The sequence below is a fragment of the Coenobita brevimanus genome, chromosome 76, assembly GCF_032717465.1.
Source record: "Coenobita brevimanus isolate Jiangsu-jjx chromosome 76, ASM3271746v2, whole genome shotgun sequence".
Classification (NCBI taxonomy): domain Eukaryota; kingdom Metazoa; phylum Arthropoda; class Malacostraca; order Decapoda; family Coenobitidae; genus Coenobita; species Coenobita brevimanus.
In genome coordinates, this window is record NC_137029.1 from 33,120,636 (window position 1) to 33,139,355 (window position 18,720).

The window sequence follows — 18,720 nt, forward strand, 5'->3', positions numbered from 1 at the left end:
GGAATGTGCTGTGAGGTTGAATGAGGAGGAAATGGAAAATATGAGTTTCTTTTAGTGCTTGGGTAGTGTGATGAGCAAGGATGAGGGATTACTTATATATTTATTTTTACTGATAGGAGCACTATTGTTCTGAATAATTATCATGGTTATTATTTGCAGATAGCTACTGTATTATTTTCTAGTGCTGTTATGTGTAGTATTATGGTCAGGTTGTTTTCATCGCATAGAACTGGGCCACTCTTGCTGCCTGAATGCTAAATCCTGGTTGCTTGAAAAATTTTATGAACCACAGTACAGTAAAGAGGTAGAAATGAGCCTCCATGGTTATTATTCAAATTGACCCTCAAGTCTAGCTGTAATTGTCTATCATCTGAGTTGAATGGGATCAGGGATCTTTTTCAGGTTAGAGTAAGTTGACTTTAGTAACACACTTCCTCCCTTTTTACCCAGAACAGAATGAGGTAGATACAACTGGAGACTGAAGATACTACTGCAGCAGTGATGGTTAGTAACACTGGAATGGGTGTCTTGAGCTTATGTTGTTGTTGATGGTGCAACCCTAGGGTCATCTGGATGTGAATCCAGTGGACTGCAGGAAGCTTGGCAAGGCAGTTGTCTTGGTAATGTAGATATGTTTCCCTGTATTGAAGTGAAATGAATTGTATACAGCAGTTTAACCCCTTCTCTCCATTGATATTATTTTTTATTGATTCTTGCTTCTTTTAGATGCTTTTATTTAACTTAGAAAAAAGCTCTTATATTGGATAGGTACAATACCTGAAGGTTATTTTTAACTTAGCCAGAGCAGAAAATCTCTCAAGCTGAGTAATATAATCATCACCCTACCTCCCCCTGATCCCTAGGTAGGAAAAGGGGTATGGATGATGTTGATAGCAAGAATATAGTATTAAAAGAAAAAAAAAAATCTGGCTGAAGTGACTGATTTGCCATCATTTAACACAGTTTTTTCTATGCAGCATTTGTGGGTGATGCATATAGGTAGACTTTATGATATGGGAATGTGGCAGACTGTGAGAGAACTGTATAGTTATTTCCCATTTAATACTGAAAGAGACATGGGATGAGATTGTAGTGTGTGATATCAGGAATAAGGGACTGAATAGAGAGGCTGCCGGAGATTGGGCTGCGTAGAGAACTGCAGTTAGGCAATAAGGGCCAACACATACAAGCATGTTGGAGCCTTTATATATGAGCTGTTAATGAACAAATACCTTTTCACTTAACATATTTTTCAGTACTGCTAAACAGTGCTCCCATTGCAATCATAATAGGCTGCCTAGTTGGTTCACTATTTAAAAAGTCTGGTGTCTTTTTGGACAGACCTCATATCCTGTTAAACATCCCACGTATCACTGCCTTATGGTATGAGGTATTAATATATGATAATTAGGGGCTCAGCATGGTGGGGCAGGAAGCAGGAGCTGGTCTGCCTTCTTCATTAGCTGGTGTCCTGCCATCCCAGCCTGACCAGCCCCAGCTCACCACTATGGAGGAATCACTGCCTACCCCATCAAGCATCAGTAACACTCCCGTAGCTGACAACACACGGGAGTTTGTATGTGGTTGGGGTGCTGCCTTTATCAACATTACCATCACCTTCCCCATGAACAAGGTCATGTTCCGGCAGGTGAGTGTTTCACTGATGATTGGTTCCCCATATCCACAGTTTCAGTGGTGTTGTAGTTCCAGGCAGGGGCATAGCAAGGGTTTTAAAAATGGGAACACCAAAGAGTGGCTAAGCCTGATTATAACTATGAAATGGTTCAGGGGGTATATCTTTTGAAGGTTAGAGTGGCTTGATATATTTTAGGGTTGGCCAGTGCCACTCTGACCACCCCACTGACTATGCTAGTGGCCTCAGGCTCATCTGAATATGAACCTCATGGGCTGCCAGCTAATGTTGCCATTTTCTTGCAGTCCACCATCCTACTTTTGGGGGAGATAGATAAGGAGTTTAATTGTTGGGAAAAAAATATAGTGGTAGGTGGGGGGTGCATACCATCCACTCACTCATTGTAGTGCTGCTCTCGGGTGTCTGCCCTTTTCTCTCCTTCATCCTTCTTTCCTTCCATCCTCTTCTGTCTTTTGTTCCTTCATTCTTTCCTTCTTTTGCCTACGGGTGACTTTACACTCACTCGTCTGCCTTTCTTTCATTCTTTCCTCTTCCTTCTGCCTGTGGGTGACTCTGCACTGAGTGACAAGCCAAATGGTGTCCTGTACACCAGGTAACCATTTACTATGCTAGGTGGTAACCATATAACTAAATTTTGGCGCCTGTTGGTTTAGTGGATAATTATGACGCTCCAGTCGGATTGAGCCGGTGAAGGTTTATATCCAGTGGTTGGTTGGGGTTTATTGCTTAAATAATCCCACTCAGGGATGAGTGAGGCTGGTCATTCTCATCGAAAATGTCAGGACCAACTTGCCTAGCCCAGGACTCCTGTGCTTCACATGGGACAACATAGGATTGGAAGATGAATGAATGAGAAAATTTGTAAAAATGAGTCTTGGCCTGGGCTTCGACTTATCACGTAATTTACTTTTGGCTGAGTTTTCTGCTCGAGAGTGATGATTGTGTGGCTAGTTACAAAGCTCTGTAGTCACACTTCACTCTAACATACTACCTCCTAGGGTCAGTGGGAGATAACTAGATGGATGGCAATGGGACCATGTCAAGTTTTCTAGTTTGCTTCTTTTTTTGTGTAAAAAAGATTGATTTACCTGTGTATGGATTTTTATTAATGCATGGTAAGTACCTCTGTTGTCATGGCCTTGCTTTGGTTGAGGCCATGCCTTTTAGCATGATATCTGGCCAACACCACTTCTTCATTCTGTCTGTAACTACATATACTTTATATTCACTACTGTATTTCTTTCCCTGTCTGTATGGCACACAGTACAAAAAACTAGTTGCTCAATTATTTCAGTGGCTTCTCATATATTAAGCTGTTGTTTTTATCTGTTGATCTATCTGTCAAGGCATCAGGCAATAGACATATAGATAGACTATGTAGGCTATCCATTGCCAGATGCCTTAATCCCCTAAGGGGTGGCCACAAACAAATCGCCTCCATGTCGCACTGTCCCTCACCATTTCACTGCCATGTTCCCAGCTCACACTGCCTTCTCTCATATACCTCTCCACTCCATCCCTCCATCTCATCCTTGGCTTCCCCCTCCCTCTCCCATCCTCCACCTCACTCACATAAACTTTCCTTATCAGTGTCTCACTCTCCATCCTCTTATTTTTATGCTGGCTGTAATAGAGTGTATGTGGATTGGTTGAACACAATTATATGTATATTCTCGATTAGGAGTACGTTTGGTTCTAGGTTCTCACTTTAGTTTGAGGGGAACTAAATCAGATGTATTTATAGCCATTACCGGTATTGAATAGCATTTTTACATGCTCGGTGAAATATCATCACCCAACACTCACGTAGCAGTTCAGAATTCAAAACGAAGGGATGGCAGTTTTAGGCCAAGCAAGAGTACGAGGAGTATACCTTTATTGGTGAGAGAAAAAGAGAAGATTGTGTGAGAGTGAGAAAAGTGTGTGGGGATGTTGTCTGGAGGTAGTTCTGTCAGGCTTATCACCTGTCCTGAGGTTCCCAGGAAAAGAGAAAGCATTGGAGATGATGATGATGATGATGATGATGATTAGATGGCATTTTAAGGCCAAGTTAGAGTGAAGAGAATATAGCACCTTCTTCATAATGACTTCATTTGCATTTTACACCTTATTACCATATTCTTTTCTATGCTGCTGATATCTTTTATGCCATCAACATTGTTGTAATAGCAGTAGTAATAGTAGTAGTAGTACAGTAGTTGCAACCCCATGCTCATATGAATATGAACCTGAGGGATTGCTGGCCAGAGTTACCATTCTTTTGCAATCCATGATGCTCCTTTAGGGGGACAGGGAGAGATAAGAGACATTTGTGTAACTAAGCAACTCCACCCACCGTTCTTACCAGTGCCACCATACAAAGTTAGCCCTTTCCATTACTGTTGTTTGAGTAAATTATATTATTCCCCCCCTCCCCTCTCTCTCTCAGTTTCTCTCTCTCTCTCTCTCTTTCTCTCTCTCTCTGGGAAAAGAGGTCTGTATTATTATGATCACACACACACACACACACACACACACACACACACACACACACACACACACACACACACACACACACACACACAGTGAATCTCTGCCTACCTATTTGTGTACTGGTATGTACAGTAAAAGTCCTCACATTTGACATCTTTGGGACCAAGCAGGTGCTGAAAGAGCAGAAACTGCCAAATGAGCAGGAAAACCTGCCAGAAAGTTTCTAGCAAACATGGTCGGTCACCCTAATGAAGTCACAGAGTCTAGCAAGTATTATTGGTCAACCCTAAGCATTAAATATGTTATAAGGAACTTACATTTAATGTAGTTAATGATACAGTACACATGAACTTGCCCTAATCTAGGTGTATTTACATATGTACACTGTAAAATAGTGTGACAAAGTTTCCAAACTTTCGATAAGTTCCACTTACAAAGCCAGACACTCACGAGTCATGATGGCCAACAACTGTACATGCCATGTTGACAAGTAGAAATCTTCTAAAGTGCTAAGCTCAACTTTAAAATGCACTAAGCTGTAGGTGAACTGTTCAAATTTTTGCGTTAAATTGGACTTCGGAACGCGCTAGATATAGAAGAAAATTAATATTTATTGGCACTAAATTATTATGAAAGGCGCAAAATTAATATGAAAAGCACTAGCTCTAGCACCAGGAGTGCCAAATTGGCAACTATGGGCACTAGTTATCGGCGATGAGCTGGCAACTCCATCGCGGGTGCCGATTGGCTCAGCTTATGTGCTGGAAGAGCAGAGAACTTCGTCATGGGACTATTAATGAAAACTGCCAAAAGACCGTAAATACCGTAAGACCAGGTGCCAAATGAGAGGACTTTTACTATTTATGTTTTATATACAGTATTTTATTTTTACAGATGCTCCATGGGATATCGTCAGCCAAAGCCATGAGGCAATTAAGGCGTGAAGGACTGAAAAATCTATACCGTGGGATCCTGCCACCACTGTGTCAGAAAACCATCTCCACTTCCATCATGTTCGGGATGTATGACCAATATAGCAAACTACTACTTCATTTCAACCCAGACTTGTCTCAGGGTATGTCAGGCTTTTCTGATAATAATACAGTAATCCCTTTGATTATTTGATGTAATCGGTACATGTGGATATGGACAAAATATAGATATGGAGCAATATCCTATCTTCCAGTACCCAACCTTTACCCAACCTATATGTACAGTATCCCTCCTAATTGTGGCAGTGTTCTTCCTTCTTTGAGTTATGTAGACATCAAAACACATCCATCCATCCATCATCTAATTCTCCATTGCCCCATGAAGAATGTAGGAGCCCGGGGCTAGGCAAGTTGGTCCCGACATTTAAGATGAGAGTGACCGGCCTCGTTCATCCCCGAGTGGCATTACATGAGCAATAAACCCTAACCACCCCTTGGATATAACCTACGCAGGTACAATCTGATTGGAGCGCCTTATTACCCTCTAAACCACCAGGTGCCATAATTTGGTTATATGGTTATCACCCAGTGTAGTAAATGGTTTCCTGGTGTACAGGAAACCATTTGGCTTGTCACTCAGTGCAGAGTCACTCACAGGCGGAAAGAAGAGGCAAGAATGAAGGAAAGACAGAAGAAGGAGTGTAAAGTCAATCATAAGCTGAAGGACGAGGAAAGAATGAAGGAACAAAAGACAGAAGAAGAAGAAAGGAAGAGGGGAAAGGGCAGACACACAAAGCAGCACATGGAGTGAGTGGATGGTGAGCACTCCGGTGCATTCTCTTCAGTTCTGCTGCTGTCAGTTGAGGATTCTTGATTACTTCCCTCTTCAGAAGTGTATCTGTACCTCTGGAAGTCGTCCTCTTCTTTCCACTGCCATGCTTGTGCTCTGGTACTACATCAGGTGGCAGGCCACACGCTGCAACAAGAATCTTCATGACGGTTAACTTTGTGCATCCAGGACTTTCACAAATCGTGTCGATAGGGACATTATCCTGCCTCCATGCAGTGATACGGACCCTCTCATCCCTTGAGCAGTACTTTCCAGGCATGACAACTTGACTTTATGAAAATAACAGGGCAAACAGTAATGCATACGAAACAAGAGGGAGATGCAAGCTCGGAGCGATGGGAACATATAGTCCCACTCTCGCTTCTGGGCAAGCATTGATGTGCTGGGTGTTTCGCCACCTCCTGCCAACACCAGAGGAGTTGCCAGTTACTTCTTGCCCCAAAAATTCACTTGGTAGAGGTGGAAACACAAAGCAAAGACAGACGACTCTCCCATAGCAATTCTGTGTGTAGGTCCTAAGTCAATTTGTGGTGAGTGTATGATGATGATGGTGATGATGATGAATGCTGTACTATTAGCTATAAAGCTTATTTCCACAGTCCACTAATTTCCTGTACTACATTTCTTTAACCTTGACATGGCACAGATTTTCAGCCCTTTGTGCCTTATTTCATGTGGCTCAGTGGCAAAAACAGAGACAGTGCTATGGGTCCTCTTATTTCCCAAGCACTTATTTGTGACTAGTATCATTCTAGCCTTCATATATTAGTACAACTTGGCATTCAAGATGGAGAGACGGCAGTTGTAGACCAAGTTAAAATAAAAAGATTATAGTTGTGCAGAAAATTTTCAGTTTAAGATGAAGGATGGATGAGGAAGGAAGGTGGAGATAGAGAGAGAGGGGGGGGGAGGGAGAGAGAAACTAGGAGAGTGTATATGAGTGAGTGAGGGGGTGGGAGAGAGAGAGAGACTAGGAGATTGTATGTGAGTGAGGGGGTGGGGGAGGGGGAAGCCAAGGATGGGGTAGAGAGTTATATGAGTGGAGTATGAGTTGGAAAGAGGGCAATCTAATGGCAGAGGACAGGGTGATATGAGAGCACCCACTTTGTGGCCACCTCTAATGGGATTAAGGTATGTGGCATTTGATAGTAAAGTATGTAGATAGCTAGAACACATCCTTCATGTGTAGTGAGAATTGATGAGATCTCTTTTGTGGCAGGAGCAACTCTGGCAGTAGCGGCAACTTTGGCTGGCTGCACCGAAGCAATTCTTTGTCCATTTGAGCGTATTCAGACTGTGTTGCAAGACAAAAAGTTCCATGGCAAGTACAAGTGAGTTGTATGGGAGTCATGTGTATCCCATCATATTTTTTTTACAGTCAGGGACAAAAGTTCACCTGCTGTTTCACCTCTTTTTCACTTCTCACCTTATGCTGGCTACTATTCGTCTGCCAAGAGAGGATCGATGTGTTTCTATGCCCATATATGATGCTGTTTGTGATAGTGCTTGGGAGAGGAAGGTGATGTAAATGCCTTAAATATGAAGTAGGCAGTTTAATAGTGTGCATACTTGTATCCCTCATGTTTAACCCTTAGCTGGCAGCAGCAGTTGCTGAGAAGCCCCCCCCCCCCCACCACCCCCAAAAAAAAAAAAAAAAAAAATGTCTTTATATAGATGCCCCCGACCACAAGATTGGAACACCACGCTATGTTCCAATGTCACAATGCCATAGTAAGTGGGAGGAGAGAGAGACGCAGCTTCTACTGGCCGTTTACTTCAAAAATTCGGATTCAGAAGCGTTGCTTACAACAGCGGTACAAAGTAAGCAAACTGAACTTTAATACATTCCCGAGCAAACTACATTCAACTTGATTTCAATATCTTTACAACTAATATTCCTCCTTATGTGGGACATGATTATGTCTGCAGTATCCAAATATCAAAAGAAAATTAGAAATTGAGGTCTACAGGAGAAGCAAAGGCGTGTTGTGTGCTTTCTGTGAGCTGGCAACAGACTGATTGAGTCACTGAGTGAGCAACCTTATATAAGCCACCTGTGACCCGTATGTTGCCAGTTAGGGATATTTGAGGCTCATGGGCACTTACCCATTGCCGACTATATATAGTCTCTGCTAGGATTTACGGGGGACAGTTTTTGGTGAAGCATCTATATATAGTCTCCCTGCAATTTTTCAGTAGATTTTGCAGTCTATATGTAGTTCCACTGCCGGCTAAGGGTTAATTATATAACTTTGTACGAGGTATTGAAGTACAGTAGGTGGATGGCTGACATGGATCCTGGGAGATACTACCATGAGAGCTCAGTATGGCTTACAAGCTTGATAACTGCTCATAGGTAGGAAATTCAGTCACAGTAGAGTTAAAATCTAAGCTGAGGCTTTGACATTGGTACAAGTCTTATTATGCATCTGAGATTACTCTTTTTGCAGCACCTTCCAGCAACTGTTTGAATGTAAGCAACTGATTTTGATCCCCCAATAGCCTGTGTAAAATACAGATTTCTCTCTTCAGTTGATTTTGACAAAAAAAAAAAAAAAAACGCTGTACCCTGACAAACCTTTGCATGGGGATTTAGTAAACTGAAGTGTGATTTGCATTTCATATGTCTATATACAGTATATAAATTTTTAGTGCTGCCTTTTCTTTTATTTAATTGTTTTTCCATTGTCTCTATTATTGTTATTATTATTATTGATTGATTGATGTGTTTATTTATTTTTAGAAATAGCATGCACATAAGCCAAGAGCTATGGCATTTTGGTGTGCGAGAGTACTATCGAGGGCTGGTTGGCATCCTGGTTCGCAATGGACCAAGTAATATCCTATTCTTTGGCCTGCGCACCCCTCTGAAGGAAGCCTTGCCTGACCCCCAGCAGTCTTGGTGGAGCCACATTCTGACTGATTTTGTGTCTGGGGCTTTTTTGGGAGCCTTCATCTCGACACTGATGTACCCCATTAATGTGATCAAGACACACCAGCAGTGCCAGGTCAGTTTTGTTATTACTGTATATTGTTATGCCCAGGAGTCATTGTTTGTGGGGTGAATGGGAGAGTTGACACTACTTCTGTAAATGATGTATTGGGTTATTGCAGAGTAGCAGGGGTGAATAAAAACATGATGACTGAAGGATGTGTCAGGAAAGAAGGCTGTGCATTGAAATTCATATGTTAAGCAAAGTCACAGATATACATGGTACAGAGAGACTGAAGAAAATGTTGAAAGAAGCATGACTGAGTAAGTGCTGGTAGATGTGGAGGTAACTGGAAGTGTTGTTGGTATGAGAACTGAGAGAGGATGAAGCAATGTATCCAATCAAAGGACTGTAGTATGCAAGATAAAATTGAAAGGAGCATAGCAGTTAGAGAGAGATAGAAAGGAGAAATTGGAGTGAAAGGCTGAGAGTGGAGAAGCTGAGACTCGGAGCTGTGGCAGATTAATTCCATGCAAAGATAGAAGAGGAGTTAGTCTGTGAATTTGGGAAAAATGGATGTGGAAAGTTTTTAGAGTGCATACAGGGAGTGTTTGGTTAGGAAAGATAAGGCAATATGTGTGTTGTGAGGTTAACAACTTGTAAGAAAGGTACAGCTTGGTGGGATGCAGAAGATGAGAGGACAGTAGAAGAAAATGAAGCAACTGGAGTGGATCCAAGACAGAGGATCTCATGAAAGAAGATGGAAATGTATTAGAATAATAAACATCGAAATGACTAGTAAAGAGGTAAATGATCTTTGAAAAAAATAATTAATGTTAACCATTTCGAAAGTAAGAAACTTTTCTGGAAAGAGGTGTGAAAATGCCAAAATGGGGGTGGAAAGAAAAGTGTGAAAGTGTGAGGTATAAAAGGGAAAGATTACTAACAAACATCAGTGAAGTAAGGAGCAGATGGAAAGAATATTTTGAAAAGCTGATGGATGGGAATGGTGATAGTGGTGTAGTAATAAGCATAGCTAATTGAGTTTGGTGATGTGCAGAGAAGGAATGAGGTGCTGGAAAATGTGATATATGCAGAAGTGAAGTATGGTGAGAAGTGCCTGAAAAAAGGGAAGGAATCAGGTACTGATGAGATACTGTATATGCAGTAATGAAGAGAAGTGAAGAGGGTGGAATGAAGTGTTTGTTGGAAGTATGTATGAAAGCCTGGGGGAGTGGAACTGTACCAAAAGAATGGAAGCAGGCTGTGATTGTCCCTTTTATATCTTTCATATCATTAACCCGTGGATTGCGCATTTACCTTTTTTATCCTAAACTGTGGTGTGCAAAAAATGAAGGAAATATATATATATATATTTTTTTTTTTTCGTTTATCATAAACTTGAAGATAAACATCCAGGGCATCATCTGGTGAAAAAAAAAAAATTCTCTCTCTCTCTCTCTCTCTGTCTTTGCATAGGGCCATGCGTAAGTTTACATAGGGGAATAGTGAAAAATGAATAAAAAACAAAATAAAAAATTGTTTTTATCATAATCTTGATGATAAACATCCAGGGCATCATCTGGTAAAAGGAAAAAAAATCTCTTTCTTTCTCCATCTTTGCGTAGCGCCATGCATAAGTTTGCGCATAGGTGGAGTAATTAGTGGTAATGCACGACCAGCACAGCCTGAGCTGTGGCTCGCAACGGGACGCTACCCACCCTGAGCTGTGGCACGCAATCCACGGGTTAGTAAAGGCTCCAACATGCTTGCGTGTGTTGGCCTTGGTCACCCATCTGCGGCGCTCCATGCTGCTCGATCTCTGATAGCCTCCCTATTCAGTCCCCTGTCCTTGAAGTCCTGCTCTATGATCTCGTCCCACGTCTTTTTTGGCCTACCTCTCGCAGCCCTACACCCAACATTCACACTTCTCACTTTATGCACCCAATTGTCATCGTCCATCCTCTCAAATTGTCCAATGTTCTTGTAGCCACTTGAAACAGTCAAAGAAAAACAACAGACTTTCATCACTAGATTCTTTGCGAATCATGCTGGGGTGTAAATTCATGGATTTCATAGTTTTTGTACTGCACAGTGTACTCTATTAATGATTTTTTTTGTCACTTCTCATGCAGCTCAGCTTTAATTCTAAGAGAACATGTGTATTTTTTTTTACTTTGCAAATGGTGTTATTTGCAAAAATTTTTGCAGTACCAAGAATTGTGAAATTTCAGAGCCTACTGAGTGGATAAAGGGAAATACAGTGAGGTGGTATGGGCATACACTGTACAAAGAATGCACATAGATAGGATGTCATTGTATACAGACTGCACATTGACAGGATGTCACTGTACAGTACAGAGAATGCACATAGATAGGATGTCACTGTACAGTACACAGAATGCATATAAATAGGATGTTGCTGTACACAGAATGCACATAGATAGGGTGTCAAAGAAAGTTTGTGAAAGTGAGATTGAGGGTAGTGTTGGAAGAGGTGGGCCTTATATGTATGTGAGAAGAGAGTGGAGCAGAATATTGGTGAATGAGAAAGAAGAGAAGGAAGAATGGTTGAGAGAGGTATGTGAGGATAAGGTAGTGTGGAGGCATTTTAGTCACAGCTATTCCCTGTTCATGAATTTCAAGGAGGAGCAGAGCATCAGAAATGACGATGATGATGATGATTATTATCATTATTATTATTATTATTGTTACAGTAATCCCTCATTTATCCGGACATATTAGAGCCAAAGGCATGTCCGGGTAGTGTCAACATCCGGATGATGAACACTATTCCCCTACCATACCTAGATCCTTCCTGTACCCACCACCAACGTATACCTAACCTATTTGTACAGTACCTATGCATAATTTGGCAGTGTTTTACAGTCTTTCAGGTATATTTAGACATCAAAACACACATAGGAATTTCAAAATTAATGGTAAACAAGAAAACCATGCAGAAAAACCACTGAAAAGAAAAAAACACCCTATATATACTACTATATATGCAGCACCCCTCCTTATTTTGGCACTGTTTTCCAGTCATTCTGGCATATTTTGGCCTCAAAACATACATAGGATTATCCTAAATAATTTTCAACTCAAAGAAAACCATGCAAAAACCACTGAAAATCAAAAAACACCCTACCGAAACGCTACTGTATGTATGGTACCCCTTCTTATTTTGGCACTGTTTTCCAGTCATTCTGATGTATGTTGGCATCAAAATAATATATGCAATCTCAGTGGCAGTTAGGAAAGAGTTAGCTAGGTGGCTGCACGATACTGGACATTCGGTGGGGATGCGTACGGACGTTTTGACACCGCTTGTGGGTTACGGTCGTATTGCTTGGGTGCTGGAGGTTCATTGGGAGCGATCAGACGAGCATGCCACTTTGACCATTCAGTGCGGGGGCAGACGGGCACTTCAGCTCTGGTTGTGGGTTACGGACTACTTCCCGCTCACGTCTCGAGCCCAGCGGCCACGATACTGAATGTTTGGACATATCGGCTGGCCGACCGAATTTTTTCAGGCACTTTTATGTTCGGATAATAGCAAGTAAATTTGGACAGTGGTTTAATAGAGCCAAGGTCCAGCGTCTGGATACTGAGCGTCTAGATAATTGAGGGATCACTGTATTATTATTATTATTATTGTTATTATTATTATTATTATTATTATTATGTACAACACAGGAAGAAGTTGGAAACATCTAATAAATTGTGCTTGAAGCAGGTTGGTGGGCCATTCCAATCCATGAACTACACCTTTTGGGATATATATAGATCAAGAGGCAGTAAAATGAGGAGGTTGTTTAGTGGAGCACATGTCAACTACACCCGGGCCCTTGTGTCTTGGGGGATCATCAACGCATCCTATGAGGTTCTCCAGAAACTCCTGTACAGCTAGCACACCAGAGTATCTACCCAGCCAGGTGGGGCATGATAATACAGTACAGTATCCGAAATCTGAACTGCTGACTTCCAGAAACCTCTATTTTCTCCTAATTTTTTTTTAATGCTGTAAGAAGGTCTGATATCATCTGCCTTCACACAGTCAATACTGTATATATTTGAAGACAGTTTATTTGTGGACAAATATAATCCATCCATCCATCCATCCATCATCCAATCCTATGTGGTCCCTTGAGCAGTGTATGAGCCCGGGGTTCGGCAAGTTGGTCCTGACATTTAATATGAGTGACTAGCCTCACTCATCACTGGCATTATGTGAGCAATAAACCTCAACCATGCCTTGGATATAAACCTACACGGGATCAATCCTATTGGAGTGCCTTCATTACCTGCTAAACCACCAGGCACCATAATTTGGTTATGTGGTTATCACCCAGCATAGTAAATTGTTTCCTGGTGTACAGGAAACCATTTGGCTTTTCACTCAGTGTAGAGTCACCCATAGGCAGAAGAAAGAGGAAAGAAAGAAGGAAGGAAACACACGAGAGAGTGTAAAGTCATCTGTAGGAAGAAGAAAGAAGAAAGAATGACAGAAGAGGAAGGAAGGAAGAGAGGAAAGGACAGACACCCAAAGCAGCACTATATCGATTGAGTGGATGGTGAGCACTCCCACCTACAAATATAATAACAGATAATATACAGTATTACTAATACAAGACTATCTATCTATCTATCTATTGCCAGACGCCTCAATCCTGTTTGGGATGGCCACAGACAAATCGCCTTCACGTCGCCCTGTCCCCTGCCATTTCACTGCCCTGCTCCCAACTCACACACCCCTCTTTCATATACCTCTCCACCCCATCCCTCCATCACATCTCTGCCTCCCCCTCCCTCTTCCCCCCTCCACCTCGCATACACTCTCTTCGTCAGTCTTTCACCCTCCATTCTCTCCACATGGCCAAACCACCTCAGTGTGTTCCTCATAATGCTTCCTATCACATCCACATCCACACCACAACACTCCTAATACAAGACACTTTATTTTATTACTCTTCATGGTACTGTTGACTTTTTTTTATTTTCTCCAATTGATCAGTATACCTGTAATTGTTTTTCATCATCATCATCAAATCCTGTGCTGCCCCATGGGAAGCATAGGAGCCCAGGGCTAGGCAAGTTGGTCCTGACATTTAAGATGAGAGTGACCAGCCTCACTCTTCCATGAGTGGCATTACATGAGCAATAAACCCCAGCCACCTCTTGGATATAAACCTTCACCGGCTCAGTCCGATTGGAGCGCTGTAATTACCCACTAAACCACCAGGCACCAAAACTTGGTTATATGGTATACTTTCCAAAATATTCCATTTTCCATAAAGCTTTTGGACCCAAGTATTTTGATAATTAGAATTTGTACTGTATACCATTTTACTAAAAATTTGCCTTTAATTTCCATCTCTCCATCTGATATTCTGGGTTGTAGCAATAGATTAACACTTGTATATTGTCCTGGTTATGAAAGGTGCTATGAAAAGGATTTGGAGCTGTATTATTGTCTTTTTTGGCCACTGAGCTACTTGAAAGAAGCTGCAAAAGACAAAAACCTGGGCCAAGTTAAAATTAAAAACAATAGCAATGTCTGTGTTCTAGGAGACTTGAGGGTGAAGCATAATAATGTAGTCAGTTTGATCATACCCGACAAAGATTTGTGTACCCTTATACAGTAGCTCATTACCTTTTACTTAAGGGCAGAATAAGGTAATACAACCTCCATTTATGTATCTACACGTCTGTCTAGAGCCAGACGCCTTAATCTCATAAGGGGTTGTCACATACACATCTCCTCCATGTTACCCTATCCCTTGCCATTTTGCCTGCTTCCCCCTGACTTACACCTCTCCTCCCTCTCATATACCTCCCACATACACTCTCCTACTTAGTCTCTCACTCTCCATGATCTCCACATTTCCTTGATATTTCTTCATAGCTAGCAACTTAAAAGGTGGTTCTTTAAATAGCACTTCTTTGGAGATTCAGCAGGTGGTATCTTTCATCTTGTGAGGATGGCTATGTTTGCTGTCTTGGGTGTAGCTGTGGCAGTAGGAGTAGGAAATGATTAGATAATGGAAAAGAAACATTGATCATGCTGACTGAGCTGTCCCCAGAACACACAAGCAGTGGCCAAGCTGCATGGAAGACAAGTGTTATATACAGACTGCCCAGTATATTCTATCTGTCTGTATGTTGCCAGACTTGTTGATCCCATCAGGGATGGCCACAGACAGATCATTTCAATGTTGCCCTTTCCTCTGCCATTTGGCTGCCTTCTCTCCAGCCCACACACCCCTCTTTCATATATCTCTCTCTCTCTCCATTCCATCCCTCCATCTCATCTTTGGTTTCCCCCTCCTCCTTTCCCCCCTCCAGCTCACTCACATACACCCATCTAGTCAGTCTCATATCTCCATCCTCTTCACATGGCCAGACCATCTTTAGTTATATTAGTGAACATAATTATATTACTGCCCATCTCCTACAACAGCTCATCATTTGGTGTAGAAAAGTAACAGTCATCCATGAGGTGAGAGTAAACTAGTTGTAGTAAGGGTTGTACTGTAAGTGGTGTAAGAAGCTTCATAATGCCTCTTCCTGCAGCCCACCAGTCTCCTTTCAAGGGGCAGAGTGGAAGCTAAGGGACATTTGTATACTGTAGAGTAAAGCTGCTCTTACTGCAGCCTACCACCTTCCTTTCAGGAGACAGAGAGGGAGCTGAGGGATGTTTGCATAACTGGGCTGCAGATTTGGCTATATCAGTTCCACCACATGAAGACTTCTCTCTCCAGCCCCATTAAGAAGAAAATAGCATATTGTTTATGAACTGCATGAGGTGGAATGCTAAATGTCTGCCTCTGTGACCAATGATTTGTCATTCATCACCACCTGTGGGACCATAAGAAAGGAAAAATGAAAGGTAATGTATAACGAAGATTGTGGAGAAACGTGTGAAAAGTAGAGATATGATGAATTGTTATTCCTTGTTATGCATTTAAGTAAAGGGCCAAAATATTTGGTTGTTATAGGCCCAGGCTCATCAGAATGTGAGCCTGGTGAACTGCAGGCTAAAGCTGCCTTTTTCATGCAAGAATGTGGGAAGTAATTCCACCCTTTCCAGTGTTTGTAATAAGGGGATGCACAAGAGATGTAGTGGTATTAGAGGTGAACTGCGAGATAATGCTGATTTCATGTGTGCAGTGTGTCAGGGAGATCATATGGAGATTGTCAGACATGAAAGGATTGATCTTGCTGGTGAATCTCTCAAGTATGTGGAAGAGTTTTGTTATCTGGGAAACATGTTAAGTGCTTGAGTTGGGACTGGAGCTGGCTCTGTGGTAGAGTGAGAAGTGGTTGGAAAAAGTTCAGGGAGCTGTTGCCTCTCCTGACACTGAGAGGGTTCTCCCTCTGTGTTAAAGGATCTATGTATGCAGCATGTGTTAGGCATGTAATGCTGTATGGTAGTGAGACCTGGGCAGTAAAGGAAAAGGATATTCACAGGCTCAAATGTACAGAAATGATGATGATGAGGTAGATGTGCAGTGCATCCATGAATGCGAGGCCTGGGGGGCTAGTATTACAATGGAATAGTTAAGAGGTAGGATGAGACTGGAGTGTATTGGTGTTGTGATGAGGAGGGGTAGATTGAGGTGGTTTGGGCATGTGGAGAGGATGGGAAATGACAGTTGGGTGCAGAAAGTGAGAAATGTTAGGAGTAGGGTTGCGAGAGGTAAACCGAAAAAGACCTGGGGTGAAGTCATTGAGCATGACCTCAGGGATAAGGGACTGAATAGGGAGGCTGCTAGAGTTCGAGCAGCAGGGAGAGCCTCCGTTAGGTGACCAAGGCCAATGCATGCAAGCATGTTGGAGCCTTAAAAACATGAAAACAAACCTGAGGTTGGTTCTGCTGGAGTTAATTCAGCCACACCTGCCGAGAACGCTACCTCTCTCCGTTTCCTGTTTTCTCTCTGCTGTTTTTGTCTTTCTTGCATGAGATCCTCTCTTGCCTTCCATCTTTCATGATGTTGGTCACCTCCCAGTCTACTCCACCGATTTCCATATTCCACGTGGTTCTCTGGTCAATTTCAAAGGCATCCTCTCATCTTGGAACTTTCATCTCCTTTTCACAGCAACACACAGACAGATTGTGACATTGGCACACAGCTATGTCAAACCAGTGATTAAGTTTTCAACAAAATTCTTGGTTTTTGCGGCCTCCATCCCTTGTTTTGGTGCATGTGAGCCTTCTTCCATCAAATGAAGGAGCTTCGTCTTCACATATTTTATTGTGTCGGAATGTTTGCATGTCTCCAAAGTCCAGTAAGTGTTTTGGCTGTCTGGAGTAACACTCTTGTTGTTGGTATATTTGCTCTCCTTCAAGAAGAGGGAATGTCTTGCAACTTGTAGATGGGTTGGAAGTTCAGAGAGAGGAAGATCTGATAGTGAAGAACAACACGGTGTGTTTGATAGTTGCTCATGTTCTTTGCTTGCTCATTTTAGCAGTAAAGCTTAGTACCACAACACAAACCTGAAAAATAAATTATCAGCATGAAAGGTACCCAAAAAGCATGACAGCATACATGAGAATGTCAAAAGAAATTGAATTTCACGTACTTCTATGTGCCTAAGCAAAAGCCTGAAATAGAAAAAGTACACTGCATTGTCACAAGTTTAATTATTTTTCTGGAACTCAAGTATGGTTCTAGATGCTTCCAGAAGTCCATTTTATTCTTTGTTTCATTGTTTTCTGGACAGATGGTTAACATACGGGTCAAATGTCACCTCAAATCTCATTATGGAAAGCACTCTGAAGCATTGTCCGCAGTGTGAATTTTTGTACATATTTACATGCAGAAAATGTGTTCCATGCTTGGCATATAATTTAGGGACTCATTTTTTTTATTTAAGGCGGTCAGTTGCTCAAAACCTGAAATGTGTCTCCTGATCGGTCATGACACTACACCCTAATGGTTAGCCTCCTGATGCCCATTGTCCCCCACCATGCACATGGTCATTCAGTCAACTGCTGCATCTCCTTGTTAAAATTGCTGGTTTGATATGTAATTAAGGTCATATGATAGGTTCAAGGAAATTGATAGAGCCAAAATTCGATTTAGCAACATTTGATATAGCCAGGGTGTACTGATGTGCATGTATTGAAGTGCTTAAGCATTTGCAAGAAAGGAGTGATATACAGTACAGTACTGAGATAAATGCTTTTGTGGACTCTCAGTCGTGGCCCATCACTGCACGTCCTGAGTGCATACAGATGAGCAGTTGCTTGTTATGTGAAAACATTCTGATGGTAAATACAATTATACCTCGATATATGATACCCCTAGATGCCATACCCTGCTGAACGGTAGGGGTAGAAATACCACCATATTGATTTTGATGATATTTTTGACTAAAAATGTGTGTTTAGATTGATTTATTATCTGTTTTTAGACTTAGAATAATGTGTTTTAGTCTTAGATGGGGTGAACATTGTCATTATGGGGTACAGTTTACCAAACTTGATTCTTTCCAGAGTTATATTTGATCATTTGCAGATTGTATCTGTTGGTTTGAGTAAGTTATTTACAGGTGTTAGGCTTAGGTTAGCTTCTTTGACAGCTGTTAGGCCATTTAGAATGACTTTAAACTTGTTTTTTGGCTCATTTGGGTGGGTTTTGGGCTTGGTTTGAGGGGAACCCAAGGCTGGTAAACGCTCCACATTACATTAAATGTCAAAAGTACCCTGATATACGAATCCCCGCCCAACGATGGGATTTTACCTAACCAATTATTGTACATCTTTAAACCAGGGTATGCCTGTAACAGTCGTGTAGTGAAAAACGCATCAAGTAATGTTAAATAAGGAAGTACGTATTGGATTTTAGCATGGTGTTGTAATACTTTGTCTTG

General features: G+C 41.7%; 1 protein-coding gene across 1 annotated transcript; it reads left to right on the forward strand.

Moving 5' to 3' along the window:
* The first annotated feature begins 449 nt into the window (after nucleotides 1-449).
* Nucleotides 450-15,886, forward strand: LOC145408227 (mitochondrial nicotinamide adenine dinucleotide transporter SLC25A51). The gene is made up of 7 exons (XM_080278983.1): nucleotides 450-504; nucleotides 1,342-1,648; nucleotides 5,021-5,201; nucleotides 7,128-7,239; nucleotides 8,652-8,916; nucleotides 12,581-12,779; nucleotides 15,517-15,886. The coding sequence occupies exons 2-6, from the start codon at nucleotides 1,421-1,423 to the stop codon at nucleotides 12,752-12,754; spliced, it is 960 nt and encodes a 319-aa protein (XP_080135109.1). The 5' UTR covers nucleotides 450-504; nucleotides 1,342-1,420; the 3' UTR covers nucleotides 12,755-12,779; nucleotides 15,517-15,886.
* Nucleotides 15,887-18,720: the final 2,834 nt, after the last annotated feature.